This window comes from Macaca mulatta, chromosome 20, assembly GCF_049350105.2.
Source record: "Macaca mulatta isolate MMU2019108-1 chromosome 20, T2T-MMU8v2.0, whole genome shotgun sequence".
NCBI classification, from domain to species: domain Eukaryota; kingdom Metazoa; phylum Chordata; class Mammalia; order Primates; family Cercopithecidae; genus Macaca; species Macaca mulatta.
The window spans coordinates 68,571,845-68,595,062 of record NC_133425.1 but is presented as its reverse complement, the minus strand read 5'-3'; the positions used below and the strand labels follow the sequence as shown (position 1 = coordinate 68,595,062).

The 23,218-nt window shown below is 36.8% G+C and overlaps 2 protein-coding genes across 13 annotated transcripts in view; both read right to left on the bottom strand.

The window, feature by feature from the left end:
• The window catches only part of HYDIN (HYDIN axonemal central pair apparatus protein), a 469,694-nt gene extending 448,358 nt beyond the window's left edge, over positions 1–21,336 (bottom strand). The window contains exon 1 of the mRNA XM_077984568.1: positions 21,074–21,336. The gene's annotated coding sequence lies outside the window, so the exon portion shown is untranslated. The remainder of the gene's footprint in view (positions 1–21,073) is intronic.
• On the bottom strand, positions 14,185–21,336 carry CMTR2 (cap methyltransferase 2). Of its 12 annotated transcripts, none has more exons than XM_077983900.1 (3): positions 20,824–21,336; positions 20,463–20,545; positions 14,185–17,822 (listed from the first exon to the last, which is right to left on the bottom strand). In XM_077983900.1, exon 3 carries the CDS (start codon positions 17,801–17,803, stop codon positions 15,491–15,493), a length of 2,313 nt encoding a protein of 770 aa, XP_077840026.1. In that variant the 5' UTR covers positions 17,804–17,822; positions 20,463–20,545; positions 20,824–21,336; the 3' UTR covers positions 14,185–15,490.
• Positions 21,337–23,218: the final 1,882 nt, after the last annotated feature.

Sequence of the window (23,218 nt, the reverse complement as noted above, 5' to 3'; positions counted from 1 at the left end):
CCAAGATTACACCATTGCACTCCAGCCTTGGCAACAAGAGCGAAACTCCATCTCCAAAAAAAAAAAAAAAAAAAAAACTCTGCTATCATACCATTTAACCTCCAAATCCATCAAATAAGATTTTGAAAACATAACTATAATATCATTGTAATATCTAACAAAATAATAATATTTCTTTAATATATTGTAATTCCTAGCCCAAGTTCGAATGTTCCTGATTCTCTAAAAAAAAAAAAAAAAAAAAAAAAAAAAAAAAAAAAAAATCCTTTTGGATAGAAATAGGATCCAAACAAGGTCTACACATTAGATTTCGCTGATATGTCTTTCACTTACACCTTTTCTCTCCATGTCCTTTTGAATATCACCAAAATGATCTTCAATATTTGATTTTTATCCAGGGTAACTAAATCTGTCCAAACCTAACATATGCTGCTGATGAAACCTCATTATATAATATTTTCAAGGACAAACTCCCAAAAGAAAAGGTGATCATACAATTTATCATGCAAACAGAGAAACTGAGTGAAAAGTGAGTGCTATTAATAATTATACTGGTGTAAACCAGGACGAACAGTCACCGTATGAATAGAAGATATTAGGGGTAAAAAGGAGGATCAGGTTTCTGGTTTCAACTCTGGAGCTGGGGAGCTGGAAAAGAACTAGAAAGAATACCTCTCCCACACTTAAAATTAATAAAAAAAATAAAAATTTGAACGAATTTAAAGTTAACAACTTTTCTTGGATTCATCAAAGAGTTAAAGAAACAACTAGTTTCTTTGAAGAAGCGCCAACTAGCCCAAAATCAAAGAAAAGAGAAGTGCCTACAGGAAAACTCAGATGCAAGCATTTGTTTACGTGGGGCAGATGAACACCCAGAAGAACTGTGAAGAAACTGGTAGAATCTGAGTATTGGCAGGTGACAGAATATGGCCTCAGATACAAAGGGAGTTTACACCACTCACAGGCTTCTCTCTACAGGCCCTAGTGGGTGCTCATAAACAATGATGGCGGCAGTGCTGAGAAGATATGCTTAGGGGAGGGGAGAAGCAGTTGCTGCAGGAAGGGCATGGATACCTGCCCAGACCCTTCTTCCCTATCTCCCCTATTAAAACAAAAGCAATACAAGAAAACACAACAACTTCACCTAGAGTGGGGAATAAGGGCAACAAACACTATCGCCCTTAGAGCACTCCTGAATACCAACTGCAGCTTTGGGAAGAAAATTGTTAAAAAAAAAAAAATTCCTCCACACCTCAGGGAGGAGCAGGAGTATATGCTGGGCTCAGAACTATCACTGGGGAGAAACGGAAGCATGAAAAAGGTCACACTCCTGAGACCCAGAGACACAGTATCCACTCAACACTGAGGCTTAATCAGAACAACAGGGAACACTTCCTTCACCTGCCACCACCAGAGCAAGAAGCATCACACAGCAACAGCAGACTACTGCTGAGAGGGCCCGGAGAGAAGCAAGGACATGGAGAGAAACTCTCTAGGGGTCACTGCATAAGGAGAAAGTGTAAGGCTAAGGGTAGGCCCAACATTGAGAAAAGTCTATTCAGTGGGTAAACCAGCCCTGCTCCTAATACAACATTTTGCTAGAAGAATTTGAAGACTCTGGTACACTGAGGATAGCCCTATGAACAACAAACCCCCAAAGCCACCTCAACGTCTGTCTGGGTTGATTCACATTCCACACTAAAAATCTAGAAAAGGAAAAAATGTACCCCATTTGCAGGCATAAAAACTATTTACCTCAATCAGTGCTGTCCAGTGTTCAATAAAAAAGTAAATAAAGTACGTGGTATATAAAGCAAAAACAAAAATAAAAAGGCCCACAATGCCAAGAGACAAAACAATCAACAGAACCAGACTCATATGTGATACAGATATTGGAACTATTAGATAAGAAATTTAAAATAGCTATGACAAATATATTGAAGCTTCCAGTGAAAGAAGTGGACAACATGCATTGTCAGATGGGTAATTTCAGTAGAGATAATGAGAACTGTAAGAAAAAAATCTAATGAAACTGTTAAAAGTGAAAAACACAGTAACAAGATCAAGTGACATCAAGATTGTCATTGACAGGCTCATCAGTAGACTTGACAGGGCTAAGGGAAGAATTGGTGAACTTGAAATCATCCAAACTCAAAAAGAATAAAGAGCAAAAAATAAAAACAGCACCTAGCATCCAGAAAGTATAGGACAACATAAAATGATCTAACAGATGTATAGCTAGAATTCCAGAAGGAAAAAAGAGAGAAATGAGGTAGCGTAAATGTAAGAAGGGATAATGCCTGAGAATTTCTAACATTAATGACATACATTAAACTACAGATCCAAACCAACAACCAAGATAAATACCAAGCCAGAGATAGACATATCATATTCAGGTTCTGAAAACATCAAACAAAGTCTTGAAGGAAACCAGCAGGGGTAAAAAAGACACATTAACACAGAGAAATAAACAGCCATCTTATTAGAAACCATGCATGTCGGAAGACGATAGAGTAACATTTTTAAAGGACTAAAAGAAAAAATAGTGTCAATACAGAATTCTCTACCTGGTGAAAATATCTTTCAAACATAAAGGATAAAAATATTTCTTAGAAAAAAAACTAATTAAATTAATTGTCATCAGGACTAAACCATTAAAAATTTGAAGCATATTCTTTAGAAAAGAGAAATTTGATACCAGATACATAGATTTAGATGAAGAAACAAATAATGCTAGAAATGGAATAAAAATAATAATAGAGAATTATACCAAACACTTAAGAAAGAAAAATCAATTCTACAGAATTTTTTCCAGAAAAGAGAATACTTCCCAAAGTATTTTATGAGGCCAGCATTACTCTGATGCAAAAACCAGACATTACAAGAAAAGAAAACTGCAGACAAATACTTATTATGAACATAGATATCAAAATTCTCCAAGAAATTTATCAAATCAAATCTAGAAATATATGAAAGTGATAATATAACCAAGTGGAGTTTATCCCAGGAATACAAAGCAGATTCAGCATTCAAAAATTAGCCAATACAGCTGGGTGAGTGGCCTCACGTTTGTAATCCCAGTGCTTTGGGAAGCCAACAGGGAGGACGGTTTGAGCCCAGGAGTTCAAGACCAGCCTGGGCAACATAGTGAGACTTTCATCTCTACAAAAAAAAAAAAAAGTTGTTTTTTAATCAGTCAATATAATTCACCATCTTAACAGTCTAAAGAAGAAAAACCACATGGTCACCTCTACAGTTACAGAAAAGGCATTTGACAAAATTCAACATCCATTCATGTGTTTTCTTTTAATCTCAAAAAAATAGGAATAGAAGGAAACTTTCTTAATAGGATGAAGGACTTTCACTGAAAAACCCTATATCTAATACCATAATGATAAAAGACCATTTCTCCCTAAGATTAGGACTAAGGTAAGGAAGTACTTCCTCACAGCACTCCTACTCAACATCATAGTGGAAGTTCTAGCTAGAGCAAAATGGCAAGAAAATGAAATAAAAAACAGAGAGACTGGAATGGAAGAAATAATAAGTACATAAATAAATGACTCATACTAAGAAAAACAAAACCAGATTCTGTGTTACAGAATGGTGATGGTCAGGGAAGGTGAATGGGATTAGGGCTTAGGTGATCTGTGAAAGTTTTTCTGAGAAGATGACATTTGAGCTGAAATTTTAAGGACAGAGTAAAGCCAGCCATGAAAAAAAAACTTACACACACACACAATGAATTTGTATGTTATGCTCTATCCAGGATTTTTCAGCTCCTAAACTTACAGCTTCAGAGCTCACTTCTCACTGCCTCTCTCTAAGTTCTCCAATTGCAAAAGACTCTGATCAGCTGATATCATCTTTTGGTCTTACATTCCAGATAGCTGACCAAACTTGGTCCAATCAACTGATAAGGAAGAGGGTGGGCTGGAAGGTAAGAAGGTCACAAGGTTCAAGCAATAGGAATTAGGCAGGCAAATCTTAAAAGGTGATGGGGAGCAATTTAGCAATTATTGACATTTCTCTGCAGGAACAAAATTAATAAGCCTATATCCATATGTAAAAACTAATTGACCAATAAATCCAAATGTTGAAAATTGATAAATCCAGATGAAGGATATGAGAGAGTCATTGTACAATTCTTGAATGTCTTCTGTAGGTTTCAAATTTTTCAAAAAATAAAGTTGGAGGGAAAAAAAGAAACGTGCATATCTTGAATTATACATTCTTGAATACATGTTACAGATGACATAATTTGGAACTCTTTGTGAGTCAAAGCAATTTTAAAATACAAAGATTAGAACACAACTTTCCTGTATACTATTGTATTCCTGGTCTTTGAAATCCTAGTTAAAATTCCTCTGCTAACTATCAGAGTCTCCAAAATTCACGCCCTTAATTGAAGAGTTTACAGAAAAAAAATTATTTAATATTATCTGCCATTTCAATAGCACAAGGGCAGAAATAATATTTAAGTAAGCAAAGTACAGTGTAACTCTGGAAGTCTAGTTAATGGAACCTTGGAAATTAAAAAGCATTAATTACTTGCCCCTTATTCTGCTAATTGATTTAGGAACCAGAAATACAATAATACAGCTACTTCACACAGAGACCTATTTAGCCTGAAATGAACTCCAAGTTTTCTGTACCACCTCAATTTTCATAAGAGATTTAATCAACATTAGCAGAAATATGTATATTCCTAAAACTGACATGCTCAGGCATTAGTAACTGTGTTCAAATACCACAGGTTCCTTGGTGACTAATTAGTGACTATTAGGCCAGGTGTGAACTATATTAATAAAACCACTTTCATTACTGTAATTAAATTTAAGTATAGAGAAGCTAAAAACAAATACTGTTCTAAAATACCTCTGCATTTATAGTGGAGTAGCTTGTATAGGTTTAACTCTCTCTAACAGATAATTGTAACTGTGAACGAAATGTTTTTTTGAAAACAGTTATTTGAAGGCACTGGAGAAAGACAGACCAAAAGGTGGCAGAAATTAGAGGGGAACTGACCTCTAAACTAAGGTAACTAAGACGGAGGAATATTTGTATTTCAAAGGCTTTTTGCTTAAGGGTGCTCTCTAGTCTTTTCCCCATGAGGAGACTAAAATGCAAGCAGAAATCTGTAATCCTATTGGCTTACGGAGTCAGATAATAAGAGTTGGGGTCTCCAATAGTAGGTGAAAAGGGGGGAATCCCAATAAGAAGGAGGTCAAAGAAATAGGAGTTCTAAAATCTCTCTATATTTCCTACCCAATCTTTGACAAACCCTTGAACTATAAATACACAGAGAAGACTATGAGACTGCCAGCAAATGACAACAGCTGGAAAGGCTGAAAAAACTAAGCAGAACTTTCAGGGGCTGCCCAAAACATGGGAGGAGTCTGGAATTTGAGCCAGCCAAGTTAACTGCCCATTAGAACAAAAATCCACACTCTTCAGAGTCATACAAGAGATTCAGAAATTATCACAACATATCACCCACTATGTCTGGTGGCCAAAACAATTACTAGACATGTGAGGGAACAGTACATTGTAATCCACAGTTAAGAGAAAAACCAGTCAATAAAATCTGACCCTAAAAGGACCCAGTTGCTAGAATTAGTAGAAAAGAAATTTAAAGTCACGATTATAAGTAGGTTAAAAGACTTAAAGAAAAATATGATCATATGAAATGAACATATGGAGAATATCAGCAGAAAAATAGAAACTATAAAAGAGAATCAAATGGGAATCACAGAACTGAACACTAAAACATCTGAGATGAAAAATTTTCTAGATGGAATTAACAGATTGAAGATGGCACAAAAAAGAATCTGTAAACTCAAGGATAGTAATGTCATGGAGAAACCTGGCAGACAACATCTTAACCAAGTGATCAAAGTTAACATTACTAACATTGGGAAAAAACCAACATCCTGTGCCTCCTGACATGATGCATTGAAAAGGAAATACTATCAGTTTTATGGGGTTTTGCCAAAAATCTATAACTTGAATCAAAACCTGAGGAAACATAAAGCAAATGCATATTGAGAGCCAATATATAAAATAACTGAACTAAACACTTTGAAAATTCCAAGGCCAAGAAGACAAAGAATGGCTGAGAAATTCTTCCAGATTCAAATAGACTAAACAGACATAAAAACCAATACAATGAATGACCACGGATCGGATCTGGACTAGGGACAGAGGGGCAGAGGAGCTATAAAGAACATTAATTAGACACTTATTGAAATTTGAATATGGACTATGAATTAGATAATAGTACTCCATCAATGTTAATAGTCTGACTTTGATCATTATACTGTGGTGATATAAGAGAATATCCTTGTTTTTAGAAAATGTATACCTAGGTATTTAAGGGGGCAAAATGTCTCTAAGTTACTCTCAAATGGTTCAGATAATAAAATTATACGCACCCACAGAATGATAAAGCAAATAGGGAAAAACGTAAACAACTGATTAATCTTGATAGAGGATATGTGGGAGTTACTTGTACTATTCTTGCAATTCTTCTGTTCATTTTGAAATTATACTGAACTAAGTAAGTTGCCAGAAATTACTATACCCTATTGGAAGTCTGACACATGACTACTAGGAGTGTAGATTAGTATACTACTGTGGAAAACTGTTGGTAGTATCTACGAGCCACTTGATGATTTAGCAATTCCACTTCTAGGTACATACCTGTTATGGTCTAAATTGTGTCTGCCAAAAATTCGTATGTTGAACTGCTAACCCCAGTACCACAGAATGTGACCCTATTTGGAAGTAGTTGTTGCAAATGTAGATAGCTGGTATCCTTATGAAAAGGGGGAATTTGAACCCAGAATCACTCACATAGGGAAAATTCCTTGTGAAAACTAGAGTTACGCTACTCCAAGTCAAAGCATTCCCAGAAGCTAGGAGAGAGGCCTGGAACAGATCCTTAGTGCCTTCAGAGTGAGGATAGGCCTGGCTAACATCTTCATCTTGGAGATCTGGCCACCAGAACTGTGAGATAATAAATTTCTGTTGTTTAAGTCACTTAGTTTGTGGTACTTTGTTATAGCAGCCCCAGATAATTAATCCAATATTCAACAGAAATGCATTCATATGAGCATCAAATGGTATATAGAAGAATGTTTATAGCAGCCCAAACTGAAAATACCCCAAGTATCAGGCAATAGTAGAATAAATAAGTTGTAATGTATTTATATAATAGAATCCTATACATGAAACAACACAAATTAATCTCACAAACATAATGAGTGAAAGAAACCAGACATAGACGAGGTTAAAAAAAAAAAAAAAAAAAAAAAAAAAGAGACGGTTCAGATACTAGTGAAGGAGGGAACCAGGGAAGACAGAGCTTAAAAAGCACTATAAAGGTGGCTACACGCAGAGGGCATATTTTAAAATCTTTTAAAGTAACACTAAAGGAGAAAGCCCTGAAAATATTGTGCTAGGAAAGCTATCTATTTTGGTCCACTTCCACTATCACACAGGAACATAAAAGTTCCTAAAAGTTCAGGAAAATGAAATCTCATTTAAACAAGAGCCATAGAAAATGATTGTAATTAAACCTAGATACAGTGATATTGCAAGGAAAAGGCAGAAAATGATATGAGAAACATACCACAAAGAAAACACACTAAAAAAAGTCGCAAGATGGATTCAAGTGATATTAAAGAAGAAAATAGAAGCTCTAAAAGAACAACATAAATTAAAATAGAAAAATACAGTTTATATGATTAGTCAGCAGGAAGATTAAAAAAAAAAATTGAACTCAGTAATGTTAAATCAAGTTTAGCCTGAAGCTGCCACCTTACATATTTTAAGTTCGTCCTAAAGGTTTCTCTGTACATCATGAACTATAACAAGTGGAGATATAAACAGACCATAGCTTACGCTTGTGCCAGTCACCGAGTTTTGGCCAATCAAATGTAGCCAACTGTTTGAACCCTGTTCAAAAAAGGCAAATGTCAATCTGTAACCAATCCAGCTGTTTCTGTATCTCACTTGCGTTTTCTGTATATCACTTTCCTTTTTCTTTCTATAAATCTTCTTCCACCACATGGCTGCACTGAGAGTCTCTGAGCCTACTCTGGCTCAGGCGGCTGCCCAATTCACAGATTTTCTATTGCTGAATTAAACTCCTTTAAATTTAATTCAGTTGAAGTTTTTCTTTTATCAGTAAGGAAATAAGAAGAAACCAATTACTTCACATATAAATGTTAAACATAAGAGCTAATATACATAATGGAAAACAGTAATAGAAATAGAAAAAGGAAATTAAAAATCAAACAAAAATAAAAAGATAAAAAATAATTTAAGAGAAAGTAACAGATACAGAAGACAGGTGCTAATATACAGCATACATTCACAGCAGTCCTTAGACAAGAAAAGCAAAGAAATAATGTAATTAAAACAGAATTAAAGACAATATGTTCATATCCACTGATTCAAAAAATTGAAACATTTAAACAAACATTTATGTTTTTTAAAAACCCCCAAAATTAGGAAAACCTCCTTAATAAAAATAGTAAACTAAAAAATCAGCACCTAATGGGGAAACACTAAAGTAACAGTTCTAAGAGTGTGGCCCAAGGACCTTTTCAAGGGTCTGTGAGATCAAAACTATTTTCATGGTAAAACTGAGACAGGAGATCAGCAGGACTTGTGTTCCCAGCACCCAACTTGGCAAAGAAACCAGCCAAAACCAGCTAAAACCAAGATGGTGACTACAGCAACCTCTAGTTACCCTCATGGCTCATTATATGCTAATTACAATGCATTTGCCTGCTAAAAGACACTCCCACCAGTGACTTGACAGTTTACAAATGCCATGGCAACCCCTAGAAGTTACCTTATATGGTTTAAAAGGGGAGAAATCCTTGGTTCCAGGAACTCCCCAGTTCTTTTCTAGAAAAGTCATGAATAACATGCCCCTTATGTAGCATATAGTCAAGGAATAGCCATATATACTGCTAGCCAGCAATCCACAGGGCTGCTGCTGCTGTCTGTTGTTCAAATAAACTTGCTTTGGCTTTGCACTGTTGGTTCACACATGAATTATATCCTGTGTGAAGCCAAGAACCCTCCTAGGCTGAGCCCCAATTTTGGGGTTTGCCTGCATTGAAACCAAGACATTATGCATCATTTCCCCTTTTCACAATGTCAGTAGTTGCACTGATGGTACAAAGAAGTGGTGAGCAAAACTGCTGTTGCCTTAGCACATATCAAGGCAGGGTACCAAACTATACTAGTAGGCATTGTATTCTTCATCATACATGCTCATAATGGGGGTCAGAGGGAGCCATTTTTACTTAAGAAGGTCCTTGATGAAGTAGCAAAAAATATTAATTGTATTAAGTCTTGCTCTTAAGAGTACATGACTTTAATAATATTGGTGAAGAAACGGAAAGTTGTGTACACATAAAGCTCTTGCTGCACACCAAAACAGAATGCGTGCCTCCAGGAAAAGCATTTGTGTAATTGAGTTGCAAAGTCAAATGCTGCATTTTTCATGAAACACCACTTTTACTGGAAAGAAAAACTAGCAAACTATAGTTATTAAAACTTGAGTATTTGGCAGATATTTTCTCAAAAATGAATAAAGTGAGCAAGCACTTCAAGGAAAACAACTGTCAGTATTTTTTTGACATGATAAAATTTGAGCATTCAAGGAAAACTTAGAATGTTATAAAACTTGTGTCCATCACTCTGAGCCTGACAGCTTCCCAATACTTAGATTTGTTTGATGAGATCAGTGGTGATGTTTTAAAATGTAATTTTTTGCATAATGTATAATCAAATATGTCAACATTTGCATGATCTGCATAACTCAGTGAACCAATATTTTTCAAATGACAAATTCATGGTGTTAAAAAAACCACATACAGGTAAATGATCCATTCAAAGTGCAAGACAGATCAATAGATTTTAGTGTAAGAGTCCAAAAAATTCATAGTATAGCTTGATTCTTCATTGCAACCAATGTTTAAGAAACTACTACCTGCCAAATTTTGATGTAACATCAAAAAAATCCATAATTACCTTAAAGGTTATTAAAATACTCCTCCCTTTCCCAACTTCATATCTATATGAGGCCATATTTTCTTAAATATTTCAACAAAAACAATGTATTCCGACAGATTGAATGTAGAATCAGATGAGAATCCAGCTGTCTCCTATTATAAAAACATAAAAATGATTTGTAAGAATGTAAACAATATCACATTTCTAAATTTTGTTTTGAAAGATATTTTTCATAAAAAATTATTTATAACATGTAATAGTTTTATCAGTTATATTAACATTAATAAAATTTATGTTAATTCCTGACATGAATTATATAAACAGATATAACTCTCAAACAAAAGCTCTTTGGATTCCTTGATAATTATTGAGAGACTAAATTTTGAGGCCCAACATTTTGAGATCCACTGCACTATAGCCACTAAAATCAGAGGGATGTCAGCTCTGGGAAGAAAATATACACAATGAAACAGGCGCATATTATGCCAGAATGTGTGAAAGCTATCAGACTGTTGAATTACATTTTAAAACATGACATAGGCATCAACATGAAGGAGCCTTTCCCCTACCCACCCAAGCCAAATTTGAGTAATTTGAACATCAAGTAAGAATAGTCATAATTGATTAAAATATATCCAGTATACAACCAACCATGAGTTCCCAGAGAGTTTAAAAACAACCACAACCACGACAAAGAAATCTCATTGGTCACCTTTCAAGGTTGCTAAGATACAAATTTATCTTTCTGAAACTACTTCAGAAAAAAATAGTTGATGAAGTCATCTTCATAAAAGTTCAATTAATTCAGAAGGAATATGGTTAGGAAAACACTGCTTGCAACCCTTAATAAATAGAGCTAGTATCGATATTCAGTGAATGCTAAACCTATTAAGTGAAAGATAGAAAACTTAACTGATGGATTAGGTTGACAATATCTAAACTGATTAACCTTTATATCACTGAGGGAGGCAGCTAGCCATTTTGTGCTTGTGAAGTGACGAAAAGAAAGTACACACCACCCTCATGAACTATTCTTGCCAAAAGCAATCAATTCTGCAGATCTACCTACCAATCTATAGGAAATCTGTGGCATAGAAATGCAATTAAAAAGTAATCACAAATAAGTAATCAGCCAAATTCAGATTATAAAAATGGTTACAGGACAAATAACCAGTTCCTCAGCAGTTTAAATGGCATGGCAAACAAAATGTTGGGGCTGGGCTCGGGGACAGGGACTAAATCGATTAAGAGAGACCTCAGAGACATCAAATAAACACAAGAAGCCTTATTTGGCTCCTTATCTGAAAGGAAAAAAATATGATAAAAAGGTATTTCTGAGACAACCTGGAAAATAAGTATTGGGTGATATTGAAAATGGTTATTAAACATGGACTGGGTATTGGGTGATATTGTTAGGTGTGGTAAATTGCTTATCTGTGAAAGATATGTATTTGTATGTCTGTATGTATGTAGAGATATGTATTTCATGAATTTAAAATACTCCAAGAAAAAAAGTGGAGGATAAAACAAGTTCAGTAAAATGCTGATAGTTACGAAACCTGGGTTGCAGGTACATGGGGTGGGGTTGGGGGTTGTTACATCACTTTAATTTTGTGTATGTTTGAAGGTTTTCTATAATAAAAACAAAATCAAATAACATTCTGTAGAAACCTATATTGATGATACAGCACACAAAATAAGTACATGTCATATACTTATTCACAATAAGCACATGTGCTTGATGAATTTATAATCCTAAAAAAAAGAAAATTAAAAAAGACATAACAACGTAATATCACTCAAAGTAATGCTCAAACTGAATGATGCAAGCAGTAAGAGAAATAGCTCCAAAAAGATTAACATTACTGTAGTTGCAGGGGTATTGTTTACCCTACTAAAAAGAAATCCACTCAAAAATATTTCTGCTTGTTTTCAATTTTCCCAGCTATTCTATTATAGATACAGATATTTCAATGCTGGGATTCAATGGAAGCAAAATAGAAACTCTCAAAAGTAGATAGAAAAAACACATCTGTCTTGCCCAGTAAAATAATTTGGTGTTGAAGCACCATCTTAAATAGCAAAAAAATGCAGAAACATATAAAATATGTTTATCAGCAAAGATCAGTAGAATATTTCAAGGTAATGAACACAAATAGTTTAAAGAAAATTATTTACAAATGTTTTCCTTAAATCACAACAATCTAAGTCATAAATTAAAATATGGCCACAATATTAATACTACCTGTCCCATAACAAGCTAAACTGATGTGCTGCACTTGGTATGAACACAGAATGATCACACCTAGTTGATATGGCTTTGAAAAGACACAAAGATCAAGATCTCAAAAAATTCAGAGAAATATTATCATGGATACAATTTGTAAATGAGTACACAACCTATATGTGAACACAAGCAGATTGGACTAAAATTTTCAGTTGAGTGAAGTTAGACCGCTCAGCCACACTATCAGCCACAGGCTGGGTTGAGTGAAATTAAATGCTAACTATGCTTAATGACAGATAATTTTTAAATCTTTTCACTAATAACGCACTTTCATGTATCTGTGGTCATAAAGATGCTTCACCTCCTCCCAAGTCATTCCAGTATAAACTCATAGTTATCAAAAATAAGTTATTTGCATTTCTGTTTTGGCCAACAAAGAAAAAGCAAATATTAAACAGACAATAAGAGTATAAGGGGACAGGGGAGAACTCATTATTCAAGGCCTGCAATTTTATATAAACTAAATAATGCATTAGAGGCTTAAAATAATTACAACCCATTATACATCTATTGAGGATTATTCTTTTCATTACATGTCCTAAAACATACCTACATACTATAAGTTACCATATGTAGTGTCAAGTTTTGACTTTACTTGCTACTTGGCCCATTAGGCCAACCCTAAAAAATGCTTACCATTGAAATGGAAATTCATTTTCCATTTCAATATTGAATTTGAAATATTCATATTGTTTCAATATTGAAATTTTTGTTTTATAGTGAGTTTTGTTCCTAAGATCACCCTGAAATGTTTTATCCAGTTTTTTTTTAAAGGTGTGGGAAGCCTACTATAAAATAATTGAATCTCTCTTTTCAGTGTTAACTATGTAGTAAACAAATCTGCAGCCAGGTCTTGCATATCTGTCCCATCTCCATATAATAATTTGTCATCATTTTAAGAGTATAATACTTACATTAAGTGTATGTTTTGTTGAAATTAAACAGATTACAAAGGAATTAATTTGATCTGTTTTTTAATAGACATTACAAATTAAAAATCTCAAAACCTGTGGAAAAAAGTTTTTAAGAACGGTCTACCTTGGTAAAACATGCGTACTCTCATCTCTTCCTGTCCTCTTCTACCTTTCCATTCATCTTTTGAATAGCATTTTTTTCTCTCCTTTCTCTCAAAGAGAAATTCATATAAATCATTAGTACCTGTCATCTATTAATACATCCAGTTCAATCTGAACCTTCCTAAAGTCATCTCTACCTCTAAGGCAATTTGAATCCAATGAATCAGATGAGGAATTGATTCCAAAAGCCATGTTAAAAAGCAAAGTACACTTGAGAATACTCCAGTGTTACATATTCCAATACAGATTAGAGTCAACAAAACACTAAGCATTCAATACTTATTTGAAGGGCTTAAAGACAGTCATAATGCTAGAATCTGGACCCATGCTTTCAACTTCATTCTTATCAAATAGTTAAAATAAGCAAAAAATAAGCTGCATTATTAGTATATTGAATCCCACTTAGCAAGGCATAAAGACTATTAAGTGCAAAATGGTTTTCTAAGAGTGTTTTTTTTTCCCTCCTGGTAATCAACCTTCTATCAGACTTCCATCATCATACAACTGGAATTGCTTCCTAGAGTCACCAGTAGGAAATCAGCTTTCTTTCAAAAATCTACTTCCAGGCCTCCACACACTCCTCTCCCAACCCCCCTTAAGTATTCAGTTTCTTTCCTGAAGTAGATCTTCCAAAAATATTACAATATTAAGGACTAAATTTTAATGAAAGCAAAGAGAAAATGAAAGAACATTAACTGTCATTCAAAGCTCCCTTTAAAAATGTCTGTTTCCAGCTTATATTTTTAACTTCTTCCATAATTCCCTTTAAAAAAGATGAACACAAAATCTCTCTAGTAATGACTTTATTCATGAATCTGTAACGGAATTCAAAATAGCAAAGAACATGAAAATTTTCAGATTAGTATTTATTAACCAAATGCATCAGAAATACATCTATTTTCACATAACAAAAGTGCCTAAAATGCATGTGAGAATATAAATATTCTCCACTTTATGGAACTTCAAGATAATGAAAGATTGCTTAATACAGTTTGCCACAAAAACTCATTACACTGCAAATACAGAAGAAATAAAAGGACTCATTACATTGCAAATACAAAAGAAATCAAATGCAACTGGCAAAATAACCATTTCATGGCTAATCTTTTGGTAAAGTGCTATTTTCATACTGAAAAAAAGAAATCAGTAAAGATTAAAAATTTAAATTCTAAACCATCATTCTGAAAGTCTGAAGAGTTTTCTTTAGTATTCACTATGTTCATCACATTCTTGTGTTCCCAACATGAGACTAAATACTATCTCAAAATCTTGAAAAAATCTTTCCATTCACAGATTATTTCCTGGAAGTTAAAAATTATTACATCATTGCTGAATGAAGCTTTTCATGATACAGACAAGTATTAGATACAACAAATAATTTTTCATTGTTCTAAACATGATCTTTGGTTTAAAGCTGCCCCGTTATCTTTTTTTAGTTGGACGGTGTAGTCAGTAAAAGATTCATACAACAGCACACTAGTTTTATTTGAGCCATATAAGAAGATAGGGTCAATCCCCTAAGGGCAATGAATGGCATGTTATCAAGAATCTGGCGAGATGAATTCCCTGAAATTCATAACTGATGTGTTAACAGAAATCAGTGTTGCTGAACAGTGACTCACTCATTTCCTTTCCTCAATTACCTCTATCAATTCATTAACAGTATTAACCAATGAGTGGAAATTAGTTGGAAAATTCACTAACAGCATTAGCCACCAAGAGGAAATTGGCTGGGGGGGGGGGGGGGAAACTAATCTGAACAAAGGCACACAGATGCAAATCTTAAGCAGATTAAGACCAACTAAACAGCATATGTAAGCATGGCTGTGTCCACCCATACACATATACACACACCTCATATTTAGAGTGTGAATATCTATCACTGCATAGATTCCACCACGTGGAAGAGCTCTATGCCTGTAGGTGTACATACCCTAGAGATCAGAATGGATGGTTTTCCAGAATTAAGACTTTGAATGATGCAAACGTTGGCCTTCCCCCAAAATAAAAAGGTTTTTAAATTAATAGAACAACAGGATGCAATACTGGGCAAATTATAAGAAGTCATAAAGTTGAATCTCAAAGAACATATTCAGTGTTGTAACTGAAGGCTGTTGATAATTTCTTCTCTCTCTCTTTGAATAATGAAATGCAAATGCCTTTTAGCAATGGCAGCATTCAAATCCCACAAAAAATCAAGCAGTGCCCCCTTAAGGAGTACCTCCATTGGCACAAACTGTAAAACCTGCTGGGGTGAGTCAGAGTTGAGCGAAGTGCTCAACAATTCATTCACACTCTGCAAATATTGGAAAACTGGATTTGGAAGGTCCTGATAACCAACACATAACAGGACTGCACAGGTCCTCAGGGGATCAGAGGATGTGGGACAAAAAAAGGTAATGAATCTAAAACAACTGTGGAGTACAAAGATCAAACCAGCCATAAATCTTGTGAAACAAGAAAGTACAGGCAAAATCATAACATCTCCTGTATGAAGCTCCCGCAATGAATGTAGAAGGCAGTCCAAAAATAAATGCTGGTAAGTTGGATCTCCATCATGAAGCAATGAACAGCTAAAAGTTGTGAGTTCAGCTGATTCTAGGAGTCGAACTTCCAATGGTATATGCATTTTGATATTATGGGAAGTCGAAAAGCCCACCAGCAGGCACTTTATTTGATTGCTGGGTTCTACAACCTGCTCATCCTGAAGGCACTTGGTAAGGCTACACAACTCGGAAAATATCAGTTCTTCTGAAAAAACATGACAAGAACAAGAATACTGCTGTTTTGGCCTAAACTTGGAATCCAAATTAAAAGCTCCTCCTAATGACTTTTCAATTGCTTCATTAAGAGTTTTTAAAATTTCACCATTGCAAAAAGGAGAACACTTTACCTTTGGCAGTTTCTTTCCCTCCAAAATATGCCATAAGTGACACTCAAGATTGGAAGCTGCTCCTTCTAAAATAGAACTTTGCCCAGGATGATATACACCATGTTCTTCAGCCCAACTATTAAAGTATCCTTTGGCTACTTTATCTTTCCATGAAAGGGCTTCTAGCATCTTCCTTTCATTATAAGTTTTAAAATATTTGTTCCTCTGCCCAAACCATTTTGTATTTGTACTACAACCAATACCAGATTTTTTTACTAGCCAATTATTTCTGGAAAGATGTTTCAGCTGAAATTTTTGCATAAAATATTGTACAGCACAATCCCTTAAGTTATTCAGCTTTTCTTGTTCCGCTTTTCCCATGCACTCAAACAGACGAATGTTCTCAGAAATAGTCTCTAGCTGATATTTATGAAAGAACACACAACATTCTTCATGTCTCTTAAGAAAAGAATCAGGAATCACATGATGGGGAAAGAGGGCTTTCCTTTTCATTTCAGTCCCAAAATTCAAGATCATCTTAGGTAACAGAGGATGGATGGCCTCTTTCCCCTTATAGTGGAGGCAAACGACATAGACTTCGGAGTTTCCTGCCTTGCTAGTAGCAGGTTTGAAAACATGGACTTGGTCAAAGCAACAGTTCAGCAGGTACATCAAGTTTATGGAACAATGTTCGAACATAGTAAACATCTTCAAAACAAAAGAGCCACCATTTCCGAGAGTGGTCAGAGCAGTGACAACTTCACAGTAATGCAAAGAAGAAACTAAAGCTTCTTGTTCACCTGGGTTTCCTTGGCAATCAAAACTCCCATCTGCAGTGACCAAGTGAACAGTAGCCATGCTGCTTATGAAATTCTGAAGTCCAGTCAAGAATTTCAGGGTCATGATATCACCAGTGTTATCTGGACCAAAGTACCACCAATGCAAGGTATTTGCAATAAGTCGGTCATCCATAATCATCATGAGGTCATCATTTGCTTCATGGTATGGATTCAGAGTATTCGCTACCCAACTCCAATCACAAGGAAACCGATGGGATTTTAAGTAGTGGTTGAGACTAGCTATAAAAGCTCCTGGAGCTTCACAAAGGTGTAGAGAATTCAGTTTTCCATTCTGAAAAGCTTCCTGTGGAATAAGTGGAAAGCTGCACAAAATCTCATGGAACTTACACCATGCTTGAGTACAAAGTTCAGCATTCACAGATTTTCTAACATGAGAAATGATTTTCCCTGCTTTATTAGTGAAAGCAGTGTGCTCATGCCACTCATCCAGTTTCTTATCACTCAGTAGGTTTTTTACTTCATTTAGGGAGTTCTTCAAATCAAGAAATGCATTAAATTCAGTGTGGTCACAGGTGAAAATCTCACTGGGATCTGGTAACTGCCACTCATTATTAAGTGGCTTGCCATAAGAAAAGTTCTTGGCAAAGAGTTCAAAAATGTCAGCAAGAACATCTGGGCTGAATGACATGGGACTTGCTAGCTGCTGAACTGGTGTCTTTCTGCACTTACTCATTTTCAAATCAAATTAAAATCTAGGAAGAGAAAACACATAATTAAATGAATCAAATTTCTTAGTGAGTGAAATCTCATGAGCAGCAAATATGATCACACTCATGACAAACTCCATAAAATGTGAAGGCTAAAGTCAGCATACTCTGTTATTTAACCAGGTAATTTGGAATAATGAAAAAGGTTTTGATATCCAAGACCTGGGTTCAAATTCCAGCTTTGCTAATTATGGCTTAATAAGCAGCCTTGGGCAAATTCCATCTCTGGGATTTGGTTTCTTCTCATTAAAAAAAAAAAAAAAAAAAAAAAAAAGCCTATCATTTTTTAAGAAGAAGATAAAACATACTAGCATATAAAAAAATATAACAAAGAATAATTGTCAGTGAATGACAGCTCTGATTATCATAGTAACCCATCTAACTCTTCCCCAAAGTTCTTCACACCAATGGCTGTGACAAAACCTACATGACCTCAAACAAACACACCCTTAGAGGTTCATTGCTGGACATGACCTTTGTTCAAGCTCCAACATGTGACTTTTTGTTTTTTTTAGTTCCCATCATACGTTACCTCCTTCAGGGAAAGGATCATGCACCTGAACCCAGTACTGATCCTGCCACAAGCCACTTACCCCCCTAGTAGGATTGCTGAATACATCCTCTGTCCAGATTTCATTCTCTAAGACAGGCACTTTGGTGGTACCAATCACCTACATAGGTCATCAACTAACGTTCATCACCATACTACTTGTAAACTGTGCTATACTTGAGTGGTTAGCCTTTTTCTGTTTGATGCTGAAACTGACCAACAGTTTACCCTGGTATGTCTCAAACTACAGATCCCTGGTATTCATATGGTTCAGACAGCTCCACACTTCCACCATAAAATATCATTATTTCTTCTAGCCACTAAAACTTCTTAACACTTGGACAGCAGAATTTTATACTGAAGAAATATACGTATTAAATATACAAATTACAAATAGTCACTCTACATACTCTGGCAGTCAACACTGCCAAAGAAACCAGAAACAAAGAAACCTCTTCCTTCTGAAGAGGAAAAAGGATATGAGAAGTATGGCTTAATGGCAGAGTTTTGGAAAAGTTACGAATTCCAGCAGGGAGAGCAATGAGTATTACATGGTACCTGTTAGTGTAATGTTAATCAACAGATGCTCTAGTTCATAAATTCTGCACTTATTTAGCATATACAATGCGTTCTACAAATGATTTTCAAAAAAATCTAAATTTGTTAAATATGAAAAAATTGACAATCAAATCATCATTCCAGAAAAGCAGATGTTCAAGGACAAAATGAGAAATAAAGGGAACTACTGCCGTAATACATACAATAATATTCAAATGATGTGTCTTTTAGCATTTACTTTGTATTGTTCTTTTAGCACACTTTTTTCATTCTTTATTTTATGTTTAAATTATTTGCAAGTCTACTCTACCAGTTTGTAATTTCCCTGAAGTAACAGGTGTCTTCTTAGTCATTTGTTTGCCACACTATATTTAGATTAAAAAAAATTTTTTTTGAGACAGGGTCTCACTTTGCTACCCAGGCTGGAGCGCAGTGGCACAGGTCATAGCTCCCCGAGGCCTTGACCTCCTCCCAGGCTCAAAGGATCCTCCCACCTCAGCCTCCAAAGTAGCTGGGACTACAGACGTGCATGACCACACCCAGTTAGTTAAAAAAAAAAAAAAAATTGTAGAGATGGGGTCTTGCTCTGTTGCCCAGGCTGGTCTCAAAATCCTGGGCTCAAGCAGTCCCTCCAACTCAGCCTTCCAAGGTGCTGGGATTACAGGTGTCAGCCACTATGCCTGTTTTTCGTTTGTTTGTTTTTTACTGGTAGAGCTATATTTAGACAAACTTCTAAAGGAAGACAAAACTGAGGTGTTTCCACATTCACTAAAATCTTAAATAAGGGCAAATAAAAGTTTTTTACAACAAGCTCGCCTGTCTTAATTTGCATTGTGCTTGCTGGAAATGACAGCCATGTTTAGATCTCATCTATATTCTATTTTGGAAAAAGTCTAATTTTAGTCATTAACTTCACATACTAATTAATGGCTGTAGTTAAGCTGTGAAATCTTACCTAAGCTAATAGGTAATTACCTTCACATGAGGACAACTTAAGTGATTCAGACACTCCACTGTTCTGACTATACTTTTGCTGTGTTGCCACCTAATTTTTATTTATTACTACTCCCTTACTCACTACTCCAGCCAAACAGGCCTTTCTGCTGTTCACTGAAGACACCAAGCACATTCCAAGCCAAAAGTCTTTCTGCATTGGTTGTCCCTCCTTCTGGAATGCTCTTTCCCCAGCTATCAGCATAGCTAACTCCTTCACCTCCTTCCAATATTTGCTCAAATGTCATTTTCTCAGTGAAGCCTACCTAAGATTGCATCTTGCATTCTCCATGCCTCTTATCTCGCTGTATTTTTCTCCTATGGTACTTATGTCCTTCCAACCTATAACTTGCTTCATGTTTACTGTTTATTATTTGTCTTCCCCAAACTAGAATGTGAGCTCCACAGGGCAGAGATCTTTGTTTTGTTTACACATAAACCATTCCAAGAAGTTGGACACTGCCTGGTACACTGTAAGCACTCAGCAAGTATTTACTGAATAAATGAGTGGATATCATACTTACCACAAAAGGTATCTCTCTCTTCAGGTTCTGAATATGAGTCATAATAGTGCACCTCAACTTCACTTCAGCACTTAAATGCATGACTTTAAAAAAAACAAAACAAAACAAAACAAAACTATGTTGCTTACAGCGTGTGGAAAAATTTTCCAGTATATGATCCTCTGAGCCTTTCATTAAACACTCCATTGAGCTTTGTGGCATCATAATTCTGCTAAGTGGATCGCTATTACCATTCTCATATTGCAAACTCAAGTAGGCAGTTATGTAGCCCCCGCGCAAGGAAATACTTGTAAAATTCGTAAACCCAAAACAAAACCCACAAGATCTCATCAACAGTTTTTACCTCTCAACTGACACTTACAAAGGAGTTCCAAGTGCTTGCGCCAACTCCTCCTACTAGCAACTGAAAACAATGGCCAGTGAGTATCCAGGGCTGACTTTGGGCTGGGCACCCCAGATATCATTTCATCTAGTCAAGTCCCAAACCCCACTCCAGAGGCCCGGTCCCTGACCTGAAGGAAACTCGGTCCCAGCCCCTGGCTCACCCGCTGGGAAGTCGAAGGAGGGCCCGGGATCGTACCCAGGCCTGGATTACCTTCGCCCACGCCCACCTGGGTCCCAGTGTCTGGGGAGGCTGCACTTTACTCCCTCGAGGAAGCCATTCTGCACTTCCGCTCTCGGGGCTGCTTCCCGGGATGGTCGCTCCCTTTGGGTCCGCGGTGCCTCCAGCCACAAGGCAAGGAGGTGGTGCGCTGGACAGGTGGGAAGGCTGTCCGGTCGCGCCCTCGCGGCACCGGGAAGCCGGTCCCACCTCAGGGCCGCGCAGCAGCCGAAAGCCGCCAGACAAGGACCAGGGGCGCTCAAGTCCCACTGCGCACGCGCCTTGTAGCCCGGGCCGGAGTCACGTGCGCCAACGTTACGCACGCCGGCGATTCTCGCCTGGCGTAGGCCTCAGCTCCCCAGGTTTTGTTTCGCGGGGTACAGAAGCACTAGCTTCCCTCCCCCGGTCGCTATGGCAACGGAAGCGGCGCACCCAGGCGGAGCGTTCTTTGGCTCCGCCCCCGAGGGGGTGAAGGGGAGGGGAGGGGAGGGGGAGGGGGGGAGGGGAGGGGAGGGGGAGGGGAGGAGGAGGGGGAGGGGAGGGGAAGGGGAGGGGAGGGAGGAAAGGGACCGGGCAAATCTGTCAGGACGTGCTGGTTCCGCCCACTGGCCGCTGGCCCCAAAGGCTTTCAGGCGCTTCTGGACAGATGTTAGTTCCTATACAGACTGGGTTAAAACTGCAGCTCAAAAGACAATAGGAGGTTAAAAGCCAAACTAGGGAACTGCGAGATAAGATTGTTTATATATACATGACATAATATATATTAATTATGTTCCTTAATAAGCCAGTAAGAAAAAGGCCAACAACCCCAGAAGGAAAATGAGCAAAGATTAGAACAGGCCTCCCAAAAAACAAAAAAGTTAAACAAATAGTAAGGATATACAAAGCTGTTTAAACTATTATTAGACAAGAATGGAAATGAAAACAGTAAGTTTTCTTTTTACTCGGTTTAGCAAAGATGTAAAACATTGGTAATGGCCACTGTTGGTGAGACTGTGGGGAAACAGGTTAATATCTGCGGATGGAAGAAAAACGTTATTATAAACCTTACGGAAGGCAAACTTTGTTTATTGAAACAAGGTCTCACTCTCATCCAGGCTGGTGTGCAGTGGCTCAATCTCGGCTCACTACAGCCTCAACTTCCCCGGGCTCAAGAGATCCTCCTAGAGAGATGGCATCTCCCCATCTTACCCAGGCTCGTTTGGAACTCCTGGACTCCAGTGATCCGTTGGCTTCAGCCACCCAAAGTGCTGGGATTACAGGCGTGAGCCACGCCGCCTAGCCCAGAAAGCAAACGTTAAAAAGAGACATGCATTTTGGCCGGGCGTGGTGGCTCACGCCTGTAATCCCAGCACTTTGAGAGGCCGAGGCGGGCGGATCACGAGGTCAGGAGTCCAAGACCAGCCTGACCAACATAGTGAAACCCGTCTCTACTAAAAATACAAAAAATCAGCCCGGCGTGGTGGCGGGCGCCTGGAATCTTAGCTACTCGGGAGGCTGAGGCAGCAGAATCGCTTGAACCCCGGAGGCTGAGGTTGGAGCGAGCCGATATCACGCCGCTGCATACCAGCCCGGGTGATGGTGCGAGACTCTGTCTCGGAAAAAAAAGAAGACATGCATTTTAATCCAGCAATTCCTCCTCCTAGCAATTTATCCTTAGGAGATAATTAAAAAACTGGCACTCACTTTGGACAAAGTGTTCATTTTAGCATCTCAATAACGTAGCCAAATGGAAATACTCTAAATGCTTACTTTAAGAGAATTAATTATTTACAGTACATCTATACAATGCACATATATGCATTATATGCAGCCATTAATAGGCTATATGTGTCAACAGTATTGCATGAAAATAGAAGAATATTAGAACTATGTGTAGAGTTTTTAACCATTTGTGTAAACAGATATTAGACATAAATGTAAAATTCATTTTTTACAAGTCTTACAGAACATGGACCGATGGAGAAAAGATTATTTTTTCACAAAATAGTGCTAGGTCATTTGCGTCTCTCTATGGAAAAAAAATTGTATTTGGACACTCCTCACATCATAAAAAATACATTTCATTTGGATTGTCAGTCTGTATTTTAAAAGTTAATAAGAAAACGTAAAAGAACATCTTTGCAACCTTGAAGTAGTCAAAAAGTTTATAACA